At 39.1% G+C, this 19,159-nt stretch overlaps 1 protein-coding gene across 4 annotated transcripts in view; it reads right to left on the bottom strand.

The window, feature by feature from the left end:
• Positions 1-19,159, bottom strand: part of IQCK (IQ motif containing K) — a 225,042-nt gene that overhangs the window by 91,636 nt on the left and 114,247 nt on the right. For 3 of the 4 annotated variants that reach the window (XM_053659501.1, XM_053659503.1, XM_053659502.1), the window contains one exon: positions 8,191-8,302. The exons of the other annotated variant lie outside the window; for it this stretch is intronic. In XM_053659501.1, the coding sequence (XP_053515476.1) occupies positions 8,191-8,302 (112 nt within the window). The remainder of the gene's footprint in view (positions 1-8,190; positions 8,303-19,159) is intronic. 4 annotated transcript variants of the gene reach the window in all.

Raw genomic sequence — 19,159 nt, 5'->3', positions numbered from 1 at the left:
GTTCCACATAAATTTTGAAGTGTTATTTCTATATATGTGAATATGCCATTGGTACTTTAATAGGTACTGCATTTAATCTATAAAATGCTTTGGGTAGTATGGACATTTTGAGGATGTTAGTTCTTCCAATCCATGAACATGGTATATGCTTCCGCTTGTTTGTGTCTTCCTTAATTTCCTTCTTCAGTACTGTGTAGTTTTCTGAGTACAGGTCTTTTACATTCTTGGTTAGGTTTATTCTGAGGTATTTTATATTTCTTGTTGCTATGTCAAATGGATTTTTCCCCTGATTTCTACTTCTGATATTTCATTGTTGGTATACAAAAATGCCTTTGATTTCTGGATACTGATTTTGTATCCCACTGTTTTTGCCAAATTCATTTATTAGGTAGAGCAATTTTTTGGTGGAGCCTATAGGATTTTCTATACACACTATCATGTCACCTGCAAACAATGACAGTTTTTTGTTTCCTCTTTTCCAATTAGAAAGCCTTTTATTTCATTTTCTTGTCTGATTGTTGTGGCTAGAACTTCCAATACTATGTTGAATAGAGGTGGTCAAAGTAGACAACCTAGTCTTGTTCCCGATCTTAGTGGGAAAGTTTTTAGTTTCTGCCCATCGAGTATGAAGTTGGCTGTAGATCTCTCATATATAGCCTCTATTATATTGAGGAGTGTTCCCTCTATTGCCACTCTGCTGAGTGTGTTTATCATAAATGGGTGCTATGTCTTATCAAATAATTTTTCCACATCATGTGATTTTTGTCTTTGCTTATGGTATGTGACGTATTACATTTATTGATTTGCAAATATTGTACCTTCCTTGCACTCCTAGAATGAATCCCACTTGGTCATGGTGTATGATCTTTTTCATGTATTCCTGGATGTGGTTTGCCAATTATTTTGTTGAGGATGTTAGCGTCTATGTTCACAAGTGATATTGGCCTGCAGTTCTCTTTCTTTGTTGTGTCTTTATCTAGTTTTGGAATTATGATGATGCTGGCTTCATAAAAAGAGTTTGGAAGTCTTCCATCATTTGGGGTTTTTTTAAATAGTCTGTGAAGAACAGGGGTTAGCTCTTCCTTAAATGCTTTGTAGAACTTTCCTGTGAAACCATCTGGTCCAGGGCTTTCATGTGATGGGAGTTTTTTGATTACTGCTTCAATTTCATCTGCTGTTATTGGTTTATTGGTCTCTTCAGGCTTTCTGCTTCTTCTTCATTGAGTTTTGGAAGATGATATTTTTCTGGAAATTTGTTCATTTCACCTAGGTTTTCAAATTTCTTGGCATATCGTTCTCCATAGTAATTTCTTACAATCCCTTCTATTTCTGTGGTATCAGTTGTAATCTCTCCTCTTTCATTTCTGATTGTGTTTATTTGGGTCCTCTCTCTTTTTTTCTTGATGAACCTGCTCAAAGCCTTGTCTATTTTGTTTATCTTTTCAAAAAACAGCTCCTGGATTCACTGATCCTTAGAATTGTGCTTTTAGTTTCTATGTCATTTAAGTCTGCTCTGATCTTGGTTATTGCCTTCCTTCTACTTGGTCTGGGCTATCTTTGTTGTTGTTCCTGGAGTTCTTGCAGACATAGGGTTAGGTTGTTTGTTTGAAATGTTTCTATCTCTTTTAGATAGGCCTGTATTGCTATGAACCTCCCTCTCAGGACTGCCTTCACTGTGTCCCGTAAGTTTTGGGTTGTTGTGAGTTCATTTGTTTCCAGAAACTTTTTGATTTCTTCCCTGATTTCATTCTTCCCATTTGTTGTTTAATAGTATGCTATTCAATCTCCATGATTTTGGTTGTTTCGGGTTTTTTCCTTTGGGTTTGGTTTCCAGTTTCAGTCCCTTGTGGTCAGAGAAAATGCTTCATTTGATTTCAATTTTCTTGAACTTGTTGAGGCTTGCTTTGTGTCCTATCATGTGGTCTAACTTTGAAAATGTTCCATGTGCATTTGAAAAGAATGTATATTTTGTTTCTCTGGGATGAAAGGCTCTATATATATCAGTTAAGTTCATTTGATCTAGGACACTGTTCAATGCTGCAATATCTTTGTTGATATATTATTTGGAAGATCTGTCCATTTTTGACAGTGGGTTGTTGAAATCCCCTACTCTAATTGTGTTGCTGTCAATATCTTCCTTGAAGTCTTCCAAGAATTTCTTTATGTATTTGGGTGCTCCTAAGTTGGGTGCATATATATTTACAATGTTTGTGTCTTCTTTTTTTTAATATTAAATTTTATTTAGTTACTTTTCAAGTACATTTTTTTAATTTATCTATTTCTCCCATCCCACCCCGCCCCCTTGCCCCGTCTCCCCCCTTCCTCCCATTCCCCCCGCCCCCAGTCCTCATCTCTGTGTCTTTCATACTTGTTCCTCAAAATCCCTCCCCCTTTTTCCCCTTAAGTTCCCTTCCCTCTCCCCTCTGGTCGCTGCCCACTTGTTCTCTATTTCAGTGTCTTTGTTTTTATTCTGTTTGCTTGTTTGTTTTATTCTTTAGCTTCCTGTCAAAGGTGAGATCATATGGTATTTGTCCTTCAATGCCTGGCCTATTTCACTCAGCATAATGCTTTCCAGTTCCATCCATGTTGTTGCAAAAGGTAGTAGCTCCTTCTTTCTCTCTGCTGCATAGAATTCCATTGTGTATATGTACCACAATTTTTTGATCCATTCGTTTACTGATGGGCACCTAGGTTACTTCCAACTCTTGGCTATTGTAAATTGTGCTGCTATGAACATTGTGGTGCATAGGTTCTTTGAAATTGATGTTTTAGGATTCTTGGGGTATAATCCTAGCAGTGTTTGTGTCTTCTTAATGGATTTTTCACTCAAGTATTATGAAGTGACTTTCTGGGTACCTTTTTATGGCCCTTTTTTTTAAGTCTATCTTGTCTGATATGAGTATTTCTACTCCAGCTTTTTTTTCCCTGTCCATTTGCTTGGAATATTTGTTGCTAGCCCTTCAATTTCAGTCTGTGTAAGTCTTTTGTTCTCGGCTGGGTGTCTTGTAGGCAGCATATATGTGCATGGGTCATGCTTTCTTATCCATTCAGCTATTCTACATCTTTTGATTGAAGCATTTAATCCATTTACCTTCAAGGTTATTATTATTCATTACCATCTTTTCATACCTCTGTTTCTCTCTCTCTCACTGCTTTCCTTCCTTTTCTTAAATCAATTCCCTTAGCATTTCTTGCAGAGCTGGTTTGATGGAGGTGTATTCTTTTAGACTTCATTTGCCTGGGAAGCTCTTTATTTGGCCTTCCATCTTGAGAGCCTTGCTAGCTAGAGTAATCTTGGTTTCAGGCCTCTGGTGTGGAGGGCCAAACAGGATAATGTGTGCCAAGGGAGTTGGAAGCAGGCCTTGGGTACAGCACAGCTGCCCTAGGCCATGGAAGACTGCCTAATAGATTGTTTCAGGGAATATATGTCCTGGCTGCTTGCTCTATGACTGTACCAAGAAGGAGTAGAAAATGTTCTTTAAAAATACAATGTACCTAGCCTTGTGGTTTGTCTTTCTCATGCTCTGCTTCAGAGCTGGCTCAATATATACAGTCTGACTTCACCAATAAACAGTTTCCTCCTCTGCATCCCAGAGAAGGGATTCCACCTGACCCCGCTTTGACTCTGTCTATTTCTCAATCCCCCATTGCCTTCCCTTGGGACCTGACCGATGTAGCCATGCTGGTTATGGCACTGGTTCTCATTACTTGGAATATTTCTACCCATTCTCTTTTGGCTTGGAGCATTTTCATTGAGAAGTCAGCTGCTAGCCTTATCAGAGCTCCCTTGTATATTACTCTCACTTCTCCCTTGATGCCTTTCAGATTCTTTCTTTGTCTTGGAATTTTGCCATTTTAATTGTGATGTGTCTTGAAGTGGGCCTCTTTGGGTTCCTCTTGATTGGGAATCTCTGTGTTTCCTGGATTTGTGTGATGTTTTCTCTTATCAATTAGGGAAGTTTTCCATCATTCCTTTTTCAAACAGGTTTTCTATCCTTGCTCTTCTTCTCCTTCTGTTATCCCTATTATATGGATATTGTTACATTTCGTGTTGGAACTCCCTTACCACCTGTTCATTCTTTCAGGTTCTCTTTTCCTTTTCTTGGTCTATCTGGGTACTTTTTTCTACCTTGTCATCGAACTCCCTGATTTGATCCTCTGCTTCATGCAGCCTGCTTGTACTTTCTTCTAATATGTTTTTTATTTCTGAGATTTCATTGTTAATTTCTTCCTGGTTTTTGTTTATAGTTTGCATTTCCTACATCATGCTGATGTAGTTCTCACTCAGTTCCTTGTAGTTGTCTGTGACAACTACATTTAAAAATACTAATAAAATGAAAGTAGTAAAAATAATGGCAAGGTAATAATAATACACATACACAATAAAGATGCTCCCATGAGCATCTTTATAACCACTAATTTGAATTCTTTATCTGGTGGTTTGATTACCTCCATTTCATTTAGCTCTTTTAGTGAGGAGTTTTCCCTTCCTTTTAATTGCATGTTCTTTTTTTTTGTCTCCCTATTTTAGGTGACTCTTTTTGTTTGTTTCTGCACTTCCTGATATTTCACTTTGCTAGCTATCTTTGTAGGGTGAACCTCTATGGTAGGAATTCTGTGAGGTTCAGTGGTGGTGTGGTGTCTTTGATTGCCTTGTCCAGGTGCTCTAGGTTTGCCCTTTCTTCTGTTTGTGTGGGCTCTCTTGCTGTACTTTGGTTTTTACCTTTAGTGGTTCCTTTGTTGGTGGTTTTTCTCCTACAGCAGGTATACTGATATTCGCAGCTCCCACACATTTATGTATGTGATCAGTGGCAGGGGGTAGGCAAAATGGATTAAGACAGCAGGAGGGTATTTTATGGGATTTAAAGTATCAGCAAGTATAGAAGTGATAGGAGATTCGTTGAGTAAGTAGAGTGTTAACTGTGATATTTCACCCAACTAACAACTTTTTGTAAAAGGTGAAAGAGAGATAAGACTCTTGTTAGAGGGGAGGAGGATTGTGAGCTTAATCCACAAATCAGAGTGCTTTTGCACAATTTAAATGATGAGATATAGTGAGAGTAAAAGATATAAAGTGTGCATAGTGTATGAGGGAAAACAGAGTTGACCACAACAGTAATAATGCTGAGGATTAAAGTGAAGTGGGCTAAGATCAGGGAGGGTTGCTCTGTACTATGCACAATTGTGTGGAACAATAATTATTTACAATAGTACTGGAACAACAACAATATGACAAGAAATATATGATTTGGATAGCCAGAACAGAAAGTACATTGATCATGAGTTGTGTGTTATAGGAACACAGGTGAAGTGTAAGAAGGAAAATTAAAATACAAGAAAGTGAGAATAAGGAAAATCAGTCAAACAATGCAAGTAAACAGAGAAATAAAATGAGAAAAAATAAGTATAAGGAAGGGAAAAATACTAATAAAATGAAAGTAGTAAAAATAATGGCAAGGTAATAATAATATACATACACAATAAAATGCCAGCTAACAAAGTGACATTTGCCTCAGTTTTTCAGTTTTGGGGGTTAGCCTAGTGTTCCACCTTTCAATCTGTCTCTGGACCCTTTGTAACTACAGGTCTTATTGTCTTACTTGGGGGAAGAGAAAAAAAGGGAAAAAAATGAGAAAGGATCCAAAAAGAAAAAAAAGATAACAATAAGACTCCTGCTGACTTTAAAACTGTTCAGTGAGTTCTGCTGGTCTTCCTAGATGCCACAAGAAGAGGGTGGCTGGGCTTTGCTTTTCTCCCTTCCTATGGTTTTGAGAGGATGGGGACCAGGTCTGGGTCAAAATATTCAGTTTCTGGGCCTCAGGCCCAGGACCTCCTTAAGCTGCCAGGCTCAAATCAGCCACTCAGCCACTCACAGCATGAGTCAATCTCTAGCACAGAGCCCAAAACAAGTGGGACATACCTTTCTGCTCAGCCAGTCAATCTGGGGGCAAAGTGTGTGCATGGTTCTGCTCAGCTACTGTCTCTAGGGACTCAGTGTGAGAGAAGTGGGTAGTATGGTTCTGCTTAGCCACTCACTGGGCCTGAAGTGAGAGACAAGTGGGGCTCATGGTTCAGCTCACCTACTGTCTCTGGGCGCAGGCAGCTGAAATCACACTTCGGGCGAGCCAGCTGCTGCTGGAGAATTCCTTATAAAGCAGCTGACTGCAGTTCTTAACAAGCACATGGCTTTTCACACAGACCAACTTTCCAACCAGTCGGGAGACTATCCATGTCAGGTCTGACACAGCCCAACTCCTCCCTTCTCCAGGTATTGCCCAGCACCCCAATTTCTCTGGTACCAGCATCCACAGTCCCAGAGGGTGTGTACCATCAGTGTGTGTCTCCCATTTTGTCTCTTTTCCCCCCAGCGACTTCCACGATCCAGATCCCTCCTATTGCTGGGCTGCCCTCCATGTTCCACTAGGGGAGGGAGCTGATGCTCTAACTCTCCTCCCCATATCCTGTGGCAGGTGCTGGGCCAGAGGCTGCAGCAGCCTTGGACCCTGCACAGATCCCAGGGACCTTACTGTCCTAGCACAGTCTCCACTGTTTTTCAACATCATCTGCAACTTTTTGCCACTAAAGCTCATATAAGCTGGGATTCCACTGGCTGTTCACTCTGTTTCTCAGAAGATCGGCTAGGTGATCCAGCTGGGCACAGGGAGAACTGGGCTCTGCTCCCACCTACCTTGCCACCATCTTCTGACCTATTCGTATGTACTTTATTTTTCTTGTTGCTATATGAAATGGGATTTTTCTCCTGATTTCTGTTTCTGATGTTTCCTTCTCGGTATACAAAAATGCCTTTGATTTCTGAATATTGACTTTGTATCATGCTGTTTTGCCAAATTCATTTATTAGGTCAAGCAGTTTTTTGGTGGAGTCTATAGTATTTTCTATGCACACTATCATGTCATCTGTGATCAATGATAGTTTTGTTTCCTCTTTTCCAATTTGAATACCTTTTATTTCCTTTCTTGTCTGATTGCTGTGGCTAGAACTTCCAATACTATGTTGAATAGAAGTGATGAAAGTGGATAACCTTGCCTTGTCCTTTGCCCATTTTTAACTGAATTGTTTGCCTTCCTGTAATGGAGTTGTGTCAGTTCTTTATATATTTTCAAGATGAAACCTTTGTCCAAGGTATCACTGGCAAATATATTTTCCCATATGGGTGGTGCCCTTTTCATTTTGTTGATGTTTTCTTCAGCTGTGCAGATGCTTTTTAACTGTTTTTTTCCCCAAAACTGAAACAACTGCCATATGTTTACCATTCATTTTCAAATTGTTTCAAAGGTCTGTGGGGTCTAATTATGGTGTCACCTTGGTTGGGGGATTTATTTTCTGAATCTCTGGATTCATAAGGTTTAAAATAGGTAATATCACCCCAATTAACTTAATAAATAAATAAATAAATAAATAAACAATAAATAAAAATAAAATAAAAAGGAAGTATCTCTGTAGAGCTTATAAATGAGTTCAGAAATGAGTTTAGAAATGATTCAGTTAGGTGAAACATCAAGGGACACTTGGTGGCAGCAGGTTGTCCCTACTCCTACCTAGGCATTTTGGTCAACAAGAAGTAAGAACCTGAAGCCCAGGTCATAAGAAATCAGAGAAGTAACAATCAGGAGATTCCTAGGGTTTGGGTCTGATGGAAGAATTCAGAAGAATGTCTTGTCTCTGTGTTTCTCCTTGAGTATGTGTTGGAACACATAACAGAAAGAGGGCACCTAGGCCCCAGTCCTGGGTGGCCCACTGGCTGTGTGACCTCAGGCAAATCCCTTAACCTTCCTGGGCCTCTATTTCTTTATCTGTAAAGTGTAGCCTAGGGGTCCATCCACCAAATATGTATACACTGCCTACTCTGTGCTAGGTAGGCATTGAACTAGAAACAGGTTTTTGTTCTCATGGAGCTTACACTCTAGTGAGGAACACAAATAACAGCCAAATAAATAACAAATGTATGATCATGCATGAGCTTTGCAGAGCTCAGGACATGCAGGTCTTGAGAATCCCACACTTTAAAGAGCACAACAACTGGGGACCTAGCACCTCTTCAGCATCTTCACTCTGGCAGACCATTAGACCCAGGGAACCTTATATTAACATGGATCCATGGGGCCCACCCCCAAAATATCCAGTCAGAATTTCTGGAGATGAAGCCCTTAATGAAATTAACCAACCAACCTTTCTGTTCTTGTTTGGCCCAGAAAATTTTGACTCGTTCACGAATGTGCTTGTCCTCACGCAGTTTCTTCTGCCATTGACGTAATTCTTGAATTTCAGGATCACAGCGAACCTGGGAAGTCCCCACAAAGCTTTAGTTCCTTTTCTACTTTTCTACGCTTCAACTTGTTAGCCCTGCATAGAAAAACCCTTACAAATCAATTTGATAGACTTTTGATTCTAAATGAATTATCTCTACTCCTAAAAAGCTTACGTAAAATTCGAACATACATGAGGTTGTGTGAAGATCTGTAATTCTCACAGTGGGTGGAAAACATTCTAAATCCATATTTCCCAATAGAAATATAATATAGCTGCATATGTAATTTTAAATTTCCTTGCAGTCTTATTTTACAAAGTGAAAACAAGCTAGTGACGTTATTTTTAAGAATATATTTTATCTGTACTTGAACAATAATTAAATATTTAAATTAAAAAAAGAATATATTTTATCTGACCTTAGAGATCCAAAATATAATTTTAACATACCATCAATATAAAAACATTGCTTATGAAATAATTTCACTTTCTGCTTTCCATACAAAGTCTTCAACATCTCATATGCATTTATACTTACAGCATATCTTAAGTTGTACTAGATTCATTTTAAGTGCTCAATAGCCACTTGCAGCTGGTGGTTATGCACTAGACAGCAGAGTTCTACATTAATCACAGTTAATTTATCAACCACAGTCCATTCTAAATGAAAGCTTTGCTGGATAGATTAATCTTGTATCTAGGTCCCTGCCTTTCAAGATTTCAAATACTTCCTTCCAGCCCCTTCTTGTCTTCAAGGTTTCTTTTGAGAAATCACCTGATAATCTAATGGGAACTCCTTTGTAGGTAACTGTCCTCTTTACTCTTGCTGCTTTTAGAGTTTTCTCTTTGTCTTTAATCTTGGGTAACTTAATGATGATGGGCCTGGGCATGTTCCTCTTTGGGCCCAACTTCTTTGGAATTCTCTGGGCTTCCCAGACTTCCTGGAAGTCTATTTCCTTCACCAGATTGGGGAAGTTTTCCTTCATTATATGTTGAAATAAGTCCTCAATTTCTTGCTGTTGTTCTTCTTCTGACACCCCTATAATTCAGATATTGGAACGTTTCAGGTTGTCCCAAAGAATCTTCAGCCTCTCTTAATTTTTTGGATTTTTGTTTCTTCATTCTGATCTGGTTGGATGTTTATTTCTTCCTTTTGTTCCAAATCATTGCTTTGAATCCTGGATTTCATTTTGGACATCTTTCATTTGTTCTTTCATTTTTTCGACCAAGCTCAATCAGTTCTATGAGCATTTTGATTACTAGGGCTTAAACTCTCCATCAGATAGGTTGACAATCTCCTCATTGCTTAGTTCTGAGGTTTTGCTCTGTTCTTTCATTTTGGCCATATTTCTTTGTCTTGGCACAGCTGATAGGTTGTAAGGGGGTAGGGCCTTAGGTGTTCACTCCAGCAGGGAAACCCTCTTTGCTGCCCAACAGTACTGCCTGTGGGGGAGGGGCCAGAGAGGGAACAGTACAGCTCACCTGCTTGTCTCTAACACACTTTTCATCTTTCCTGTGAGACTGGGAGAAAATCCCACTGCAGCAACCCCAACAGCAGCCCACAGTCAGCTCTAACTCTCAGTTTTCCCCTTAAGTCCACCAAGCTCTGCAGCCAGCCCCACCCCTCAGCCACCTTTCCAAGGTTTCTCTGAGTCAGTCACATTGTCTGCCCCCTTACTGGTCTAGTTGTTTTGGTTGATTTTTTCTTTAGTTCCTTGGTTGTTGGAGTTCCATGCAGTTTGATTTTTCTGGCACTTTTGGTTGTTTATTGATTTTAGATTGGTTGTTATCCTCTTTTTGGCTGTGCAAGGAAGACAAGGGTTTCTACCTATGCCTCCATCTTGGCTGGAACTCCAAATATTTGAGTTTTAACTTTTTAGAGACAACCACACATCCAACTGTAGGACACAAACACAATTCTTGAAAGGGCTAGATTGAATTTGGTTTCACTATCAACGATTTCACAGCTGCAGACTGCCATTCCCTTTTGTTTCTCCCTAGTCAATAGAGAGTTTCCTTCTTTCTTCTCATTTAGTAACTTGACTTTGGGAAGCTGATTGCCCCCTCTCCCACTAGATTTTCAGAGTCACCAGTAACCCCAATTTTTAAAAAACTATGATAAAATACACAGTTTAAAAGTAACAAAATTTACCATTTTAACTATTTTACAGAGTACAGTTCAGTGGCATTAATGCATTCATAATGTTGTACAACCATCACCATTATCTAGTTCCAGAAGACTTTCATTACCCCCAAAAGAAATCCCATATGTATTAAGCAGTCACTCATTCTCCTCTCTCCCTAGTCCCTGTCATCCACTAATCTTCTTTAGTCTGCATACATTATTCTTACTCTTTAGATCCAGAGTCTCTATGGATTGGCCTATCCTGGACATTTCCTATAAACTGAATCATCTAATATGTTACCTTTTGTGTCTGCATTCTTTCACTGAGCATATAATACTTACAAGTTTCATCCACATTGTAGCATGTGTCAGCATTTCTTTCCTGAACAAAATCCCATTGTATAGTCATGCCACATTTAGTTTATCCATTTACCCATTGATGGACTATTGTTAATAGAACTGCTAAGAATATTCATGTAGAAGTTTTTGTTTGAACATTTATTTTCAACTTTTTGAGTATTTACCTACGAGTAAATTGGTAGTTCATAATTTCAGGATTAATTTATTGAGAAATCACCAACTGCTTTTCACAGTGGCTACATCATTTTATTTCTATCAGTAGTGACTAAGAGTTCTAATTTCTTCCCATCCTTGTCAATATTAGTATTTTCCAATTTTAAAATTATTATTATAGCCATCATAATGGCTGTAAAGTGGTATCTCATTGTGGTTTTGATTTCCATTTTCCTAATGATAATGACATTGAGCATCTTTTCATGTGCTTGTTGGCCATTTTTTTTCCTGTTTGTCTTCTAGAATGGACCTCTCATGTTTGTTTGTTTTATAATTCTCACCCTAAGATATGTTCATTGATTTGAGAGGGACAGGGAGAGAGAGAAATGAAAGAGTAGCATCAATTCGTTACCTCCTACCCACACCCTAGCCAGGGTTGAGCCCACAACCTAGGCATGTCCCCTGACTGGGAACCACACCTGCAACCTTTTTTAAGGGGTGTACAGGACAAAGCTTCCAACCAACTGAGTCACCTGGTCAGGGTTCCCATAGGTTTTTATAAGTAGGAATCTTGGGGATGCCTCCTTCTAAGGCTTTATAATTTATTGAATGCACAAATTATTTTATAATTGTATAACTTAAGGCAATAGTCAGCTGGTACAGAGATATTTGGGCTGTGAGGTGTTGCTCACAGGTAGGGAAGATGAAAGAAGCAATATTGCCTGGACTTCTGAAATCAACCTTTCATAGAAGTAGACATACTTCTAATTCCTTTTAGCTCAGTTGTTCCCCCTGCTTCTTGGCAAAACAGACAAAAACATAGCAACAACTACCCTCTCTGGAGTATTCTCTGAAGGTTTCCTCATTGCTTTTGAGGAAAGGATTTACTATACTGCAGTTGCTGGAACAATGGCACAGTGCACAGCCCTGCAGCAATGCTCATGAGAGTAAGCCTCTAGCCTGCTATTAGATGCCCCATACAATTTGAGAATCAAGGCTACTAGCATGTGCTCAGGAGGCAGGGTTTGTGTGACTCATGCAGCAGCTGCTTTTTTGTGAGGCAGTGTTTTCAGTGCAGTTCTAGAGAGGTCTTCTTCCAGAAAGCCCCATCTATTTTATTTTTTTACTTGTCTTTAATAATAAAGACCCATCACAGTACACACTTGAAAGAATGAAATTTCCCCTGACAGCTCAGTTGGTGACAATTGACATAAAGTTCATCCAGCTTTTCTTGGTACTGGCTTACCCAAATAATCAGGAATGATTAATTTGCAAACAAATTTAAGGTAGTCAGTGAACTGTCCAATAATTCATAAGATTAAATTACAACAAAGTTTGCTATGCCAAAGACCATATTACTGCACAATGTTTTGGTATCTTCCTTACCATTAATAATCAGAGCAGACATTTATGTGGTTACAGCTGCCCAGGTGATTCTAATGTACAGTCAAGGTTGAGAGCCACTGTTCTGGACTGCTCTGGACACTTAACCCCTCCACAAGTGGCTCAAAGCACAGTCCCTAAACTAGTGGCATCAGCCATCACCTGAGAACTAACTTGAAACGCAAGTTCTCAGGTCCCACCCCCCCTACTGACTCAAATACTCTGGGGGTGGAGCCCAGCAATTTGTGTATGAACAGGTTGTCTAGATAATTCTGATGCCAGCTAAAGTTTAACAACTCTTATGCTGTGCCCCCAGCTTCCTGGATCCCTGCCGCTTTGACAACTTTGCTATTCTTCTCATTAAGTGGTGAGTCTATACCCCTCTTTTCAATATAGGTGAGCCTCTGAGCAAGTCCCAGAGCCTAGGCCTCTAGGCCTCAATAAGCCTTGGAGCTTCCACTTTTGTGCCCCTGTAATGTTTCTTCCGTAATGTAAGAAAGTGGGTCTGGCCTCATGCAGGATGAGAAGCATGTGGAGTAGAACTGAAGTACCTTAGCCAATAGCCACCACCAATACCCCAGACATGTGAGTGAGGCCAGGGTGAACCTCCCAATTCTGCCCATTCACCAGGTGAATGCAGACATGTGAGTTAAGGAGAAACCAGCAGAAGAACCACTCAGTTAACCCACAGAATTGTGAAAAATAGTCCATTTCTATGGTTTTAAGTCAATAAGATTTAGCAATTCACACATAAACTTTGCCTCCAAAGAAAAAGACTATATAAAAGTTGGGTGCTCTCTGGCTGGTGTAGCTCAGTGGATTGAGCTCAGGCTGTGAACCAAAGGGTCACCGGTTCAATTCCCTGTCAGGGCACATGCCTAAGGTAAAGGCCAGGTCTCCCAGTGGGAAGTGTGAGAGAGGCAACCACACAATGATCCTTCTTTCCCTCTCTTTCTCCCTTCCTTCTCTCTAAAAATAAATAAAATCTTAAAAAACAAAAGTTGGCTGCCTTGGATGCAGGCCTAGCTACGAAAGGCCTCACACTCCTTCCAGTGCTCTGCTGTCATCATTGAGAAACTCTTTATAATTTTGAACAGGGGGCTCTGCTTTTTATTTCACACTCAGACCTGTAGATTATGTAGTCATTTGTGTTAATCAGCAGTTTTCTTTTTTTTTATTTAGTTATTTTTCAAGTACAGTTTTTTGTCTATTTTTTCCCATCACAGCCTTCTCCGCCCCTTGCTCCCCACCTCCTTCCCATTTCCACCCCCTTTAGTTCTCGTCCCTGTGTCCTTCCTATTTGTTCCTCCAAATCCCTCCCCCTTTTTCCCCTTAACTTCCCTTCCTTCTCCCCTCTGGTCACTATCCCCTTATTCTCTATTTCAGTGTATTTGTTTTTTTTCCTGCTTGCTTGTTTGTTTTGTTGTTTAGCTTCCTGTTAAAGGTGAGATCATATGGTATTTGTCTTTCAGCACCTGGCCTATTTCACTCAGCATAATGCTTTCCAGTTCCATCCATGTTGTTGCAAAAGGTAGTAGCTCCTTCATTCTCTCTGCAGCATAGAATTCCATTGTGTATATGTACCACCATTTTTTTTAAAAATTTTGTTTAGTTATTTTTCAAGTACAGTTTTTTGTCTATTTTTCCCATCATAGCCTTCCCCGCCCCTTGCTCCCCACCTCCCTCCCATTTCCACCCCCCTTAGTTCTCGTCCCTGTGTCCTTCCTATTTGTTCCTCCAAATCCCTCCCCCTTTTTCCCCTTAACTTCCCTTCCTTCTCCCCTCTGGTCACTATCCCCTTGTTCCCTATTTCAGTGTCTTTGTTTTTTTTTTTTTTTCTGCTTGCTTGTTTGTTGTGTTCTTTAGCTTCCTGTTAAAGGTGAGATCATATGGTATTTGTCTTTCAGCACCTGGCCTATTTCACTCAGCATAATGCTTTCCAGTTCCATCCATGTTGTTGCAAAAGGTAGTAGCTCCTTCTTTCTCTCTGCAGCATAGAATTCCATTGTGTATATGTACCACAATTTTTTGATCCATTCATTTACTGATGGGCACCTAGGTTGCTTCCAACTCTTGGCTATTGTAAATTGTGCTGCTATGAATATTGTGGTGCATAGGTTCTTTGATATTGATGTTTTAGGATTCTTAGGATATAATCCCAGCAGTGGAATTGCTGGGTCAAAAGGCAGGTCGATTTTTATTTTTCTGAGAAAATTCCATACTGTTTTCCATAATGGTTGTACCAGTCTGCACTCCCACCAACAGTGAACTAAGGACCCCGTTTCCCCACAACCTCTCCAACATGTGTTGTTTGTTGCTTTGTTTATGATAGCCATCCTGACAGGTGTAAAGTGGTATCTCATTGTGGTTTTAATTTGCATCTCTCTGATAGCTAACGATATTGAGCATCTCTTCATGTGTCTCCGAATGTTCTGTATGTCCTCCTTGGAGAAGTGTTTGTTCAAGTCCTTTTCCCATTTTTCAATTGGGTTGGGTGTCTTCTTAGAGTGGAGTTGTGTAAGTTCTTTGTATATTTTGGAGATTAAACCTTTGTCTGAGGTATCATTGGCAAATATGTTTTCCCATAGAGTTGGTTGTCTTGCTAATTTAATACTGTTTTCTTTAGCCACGCAGAAGCTTTTTATTTTGATGAGATCCCATTTGTTTATTCTTTCCTTTATATTCCTTGCTCTAGGAGACATATCAGTAAAGAACTTGCTGCGTGAAATATCTGAGATTTTCTTGCCGATGTTCTCCTCTAGGACTTTAATGGTGTCACGACTTACATTTAAGTCTTTTATCCACCTTGAATTTATTTTGGAGTATGGTGTAAGTCTGTGCTCAAGTTTCATTTTTTTGCACGTAGCTGTCCAGTTCTCCCAACACCATTTGTTGAAGAGGCTATCTTTACTCCATTTTATGTTACTGCCCCCTTTGTCGAATATTAATTGACTGTAGAGAGTTGGTTTGATTTCTGGGCTCTCTGCTCTGTTCCATTGGTCTATGTGCCTGTTTCTATGCCAGTACCAGGCTGTTTTGATTACAGTGGCCTTGTAATACAGTTTGATATCAGGTATTGTGATCCCCCCTACTTTGTTCTTCTTTCTCAAAAGAGCAGCTGCTATTCGAGCTCGTTTATGGTTCCATATAAATTTTCGAAGTGTTTGTTCTATGTCTGTGAAATATGCCATTGATACTTTAATAGGTATTGCATTGAATCTGTATATTGCTTTGGGTAGTATGGACATTTTGATGATGTTAATTCTTCCAATCCATGAACAAGGTATATGTTTCCATTTGTGTCTTCCTTGATTTCTTTCTTTAGGGCTGTGTAGTTTTCTGCATACAGGTTTTTTACCTCCTTAGTTAGGTTTATTCCCAGATATTTTATTTTTCTTTTTGCTATATCGAATGGGATTTTTTCCTTGATTCCTGCTTTTGCTGATTCACTGTTGGTATACAAAAATGCCTTTGATTTCTGGATATTGACTTTGTAACCAGCTGTTCTGACAAATTCATTAATTAGTTTGAGGAGTTTTTGGGTAGAGTCTATAGGATTTTCCATGCACACTATCATGTCATCTGCAAACAGTGACAGTTTTGTTTCCTCCTTTCCTATTTGGATGCCTTTTATTTCGTTTTCTTGCCTGATCGCTGTGGCTAAAACTTCCAAAACTGTATTGAATAGAAGTGGTGAAAGTGGACAACCTTGTCTTGTTCCTGATCTTAGTGGAAAAGCTTTTAGTTTTTTCCCATTGAGTATGATATTGGCTGTAGGTCTCTCATATATGGCCTTTATTATTTTGAGAAATGCTCCCTGTATTCCCACTTTGCTGAGTGTTTTTATCATAAATGGGTGTTGTACCTTATCGAAAGCTTTTTCTGCATCTATTGATATAATCATGTGATTTTTGTCTTTGCTTTTGTTTATGTGATGTATTACATTTACTGATTTGTGAATATTGAACCATCCTTGCATCCCTGGGATGAATCCCACTTGATCATGGTGTATGATCTTTTTGATATATTGTTGGATGCGATTTGGCAATATTTTGTTGAGGATTTTAGCATCTATGTTCATCAGTGACATTGGCCTGAAGTTTTCTTTCTTTGTTGTGTCTCTATCTGATTTTGGAATTAAGATGATGCTGGCTTCATAAAAATAATTTGGGAGTTTTCCATCCTTCTGGATTTTTTGGAATAGTCTGTGGAGAATAGGGGTTAGCTCTTCCTTAAATGCTTTGTAGAATTCTCCTGTGAACCGATCTGGTCCGGGGCTTTTGTATGATGGGAGTTTTTTGATTACTGCTTCAATTTCTTTTGCTGTCATTGGTCTATTCAGGTGTTCTACTTCTTTTTCATTGAGTTTTGGGAGATTATATTTTTCTAGAAATGTGTCCATTTCCCCTAGGTTCTCAAATTTCTTGGCATATAGTTCTTTATAGTAATTTCTTACAATCCTTTCTATTTCTGTGGTATCAGTTGTAATCTCTCCTCTTTCATTTCTGATTGTGTTTATTTGTGTCTGTTCCCTTCTTTTCTTGATGAGCCTACTTAAAGGCTTGTCTGTTTTGTTTATCTTTTCAAAGAACCAATTCCTGGATTCACTGATCCTTAGAATTGTGCTTTTAGTCTCTATGTCATTTAGTTCTGCTCTGATCTTAGTTATTTTCTTCCTTCTACTTGCTTTGGGCTGTTTTTGTTGTTGTTCCTCGAGTTCTTGCAGGCGTAGAGTAAGGTTGTTTGTTTGAAATGTTTCTATCTTCTTTAGGTAGGCCTGTATTGCTATAAACTTCCCTCTCAGGACTGCCTTCGCTGTGTCCCATAAGTTTTGGGTTGTTGCGAGATCATTTTCATTTGTTTCCAGAAACGTTTTGATTTCTTCCCTAATTTCATTCTTGACCCATTTGTTGTTTAATAGCATACCATTCAGTCTCCATGGTTTTGGGTGCTTTGGGATTTTTTCTTTGGGGTAGGTTTTCAATTTCAGTCCCTTGTGGTCAGAGAAGATGCTTGTTATGATTTCAATTTTCTTGAATTTTTTGAGGCTCGTTTTGTGTCCTATCATGTGGTCTATCTTTGAAAATGTTCCATGTGTATTTGAAAAGAATGTGTATTTAGCTTCTTTGGGATGAAGGGCTGTATATATATCAGTTAAGTCCATTTCATCTAGGGTGTTGTTTAATGCCACAATATCTTTGTTGATAATTTGTTTGGAAGATCTATCCATTTTTGATAGTGGGGTGTTAAAATCCCCTAGTATAATTGTGTTGCTGGCAATATCTTTCTTGAAGTCCTCTTAGATTTCCTTGATATATTTGGGTGCCCCTATGTTTGGTGCATATATGTTTACAATGTTAATGTCTTCTTGGTGGATTCTTCCCTTGAGGATAATGAAGTGACCTTCTCTTTATGGCCTTTTTTTTGAAGTCTATTTTGTCTGATATGAGAATTGCTACCCCAGCTTTTTTTTCTTGTCTGTTTGCTTGGAAAACTTGTGTCCAGCCTTTCACTTTTAGTCTGTGATGGTCTTTTGTCCTGAGGTGGGTCTCTTGTAGGCAGCATATGTGTGGGTCATGCTTTCTTATCTATTGAGCTATTCTGTGCCTTTTGATTGGAGCATTTAATCCATTTACGTTTAAGGTTATTATTGATAGGTACTTATTCATTGCCATTTTTGCACCTGTGTTCCTCTCTGTCTCCCTCTTATCTTTCCTTCCCTTAAAGCAGTCCTTTTAGTATTTCTTTCTTTTTAAGATTTTATTTATTTATCTTTAGAGGGGAAGGGAAAGAGAGAGGGAGAAAAACATCAATGTATGGTTGCCTTTCATGCGTCCCTTGCTGGGAATTGGCCTGCAAGGAACTGGTCTACAACCCAGGCAGGTGACCTGACTGGGAATCGAACGGCGATTGTCTGGTTCACAGGCCTGTGCTCAATCCACTGAGCTACAGCAGCCAGGGCCCTTTTAGTATTTCTTTTAGAGCTGGTTTGGTGGAGGCATATTCTTTTAGGCTTCTTTTGTCTTGGGAGCTCTTTATTTGGCCATCTATCTTGATTGAGAGCCTTGCTGGGTAAAGTAGCCTTGGTTGTAGGCCTCTGGTTCTCATTACTTGGAATATTTTTTGCCATTCTCTTCTTGCTTGGAGTGTTTCCATTGAGAAGTCAGTAGCTAACCTTATGGGGCTCCCTTGTATGTTATTTTTTTTCTCCCTTGCTGCCTTTAAGATTCTCTCTTTGACTTGGAATTTTGCCATTTTGATGATGATGTGTCTTGAAGTGGGCCTCCTTCGGTTCCTCTTGATTGGGACTCTCTGTGATTCCTGGATTTGTGAGACTTTTTCTCTTTTCAAATTAGGGAAATTTTCTCTCATTACTCGTTCAAATACGTTTTCTATCCCTTGTTCTTCTTCTTCTCCTTCTGGTATTCCAATTATTGGGATATTATTACGTTTCATATTGTCTTGCATTTCTCTTAATCCCTCTTCATTCTTTCTGAGCCTCTTTTCATTTTCTTGCTCTTTCTGTGAGATGCTTTCTACCTTGTCCTCCAACTCACTAATCCTATCCTCCGCTTCATATATCCTACTTTTGATACTTTCTACTGTGTTCTTTAAGTCGGAAATTGTATTCTTCATTTCCTCTTGTCTCTTGCTGATAGTTTCCATTTCCTTTTTCATATTGCTGTAGTTTGCAGAGAGATCATTGTAGTTCCCCTGTAGTTTCTGGTAGTTCACTGTGAGCTCTTTGAACTTCATAATAACCAGTGCTTTGAATTCACTATCTGATAGTTGATCAGCCTTTATTTCATCTAACATTCTTTCTGAAGTTTCTGCTTTTTCTTTCATTTGGGGATTGTTTCTTTGTCTTCC

The sequence above is a fragment of the Artibeus jamaicensis genome, unplaced genomic scaffold (assembly GCF_021234435.1).
Source record: "Artibeus jamaicensis isolate MK-2021 breed Jamaican fruit bat unplaced genomic scaffold, CSHL_Jam_final scaffold_666, whole genome shotgun sequence".
In the NCBI taxonomy this organism is placed as follows: Eukaryota; Metazoa; Chordata; class Mammalia; order Chiroptera; family Phyllostomidae; genus Artibeus; species Artibeus jamaicensis.
This window is presented reverse-complemented; position numbering and strand designations above follow the sequence as displayed.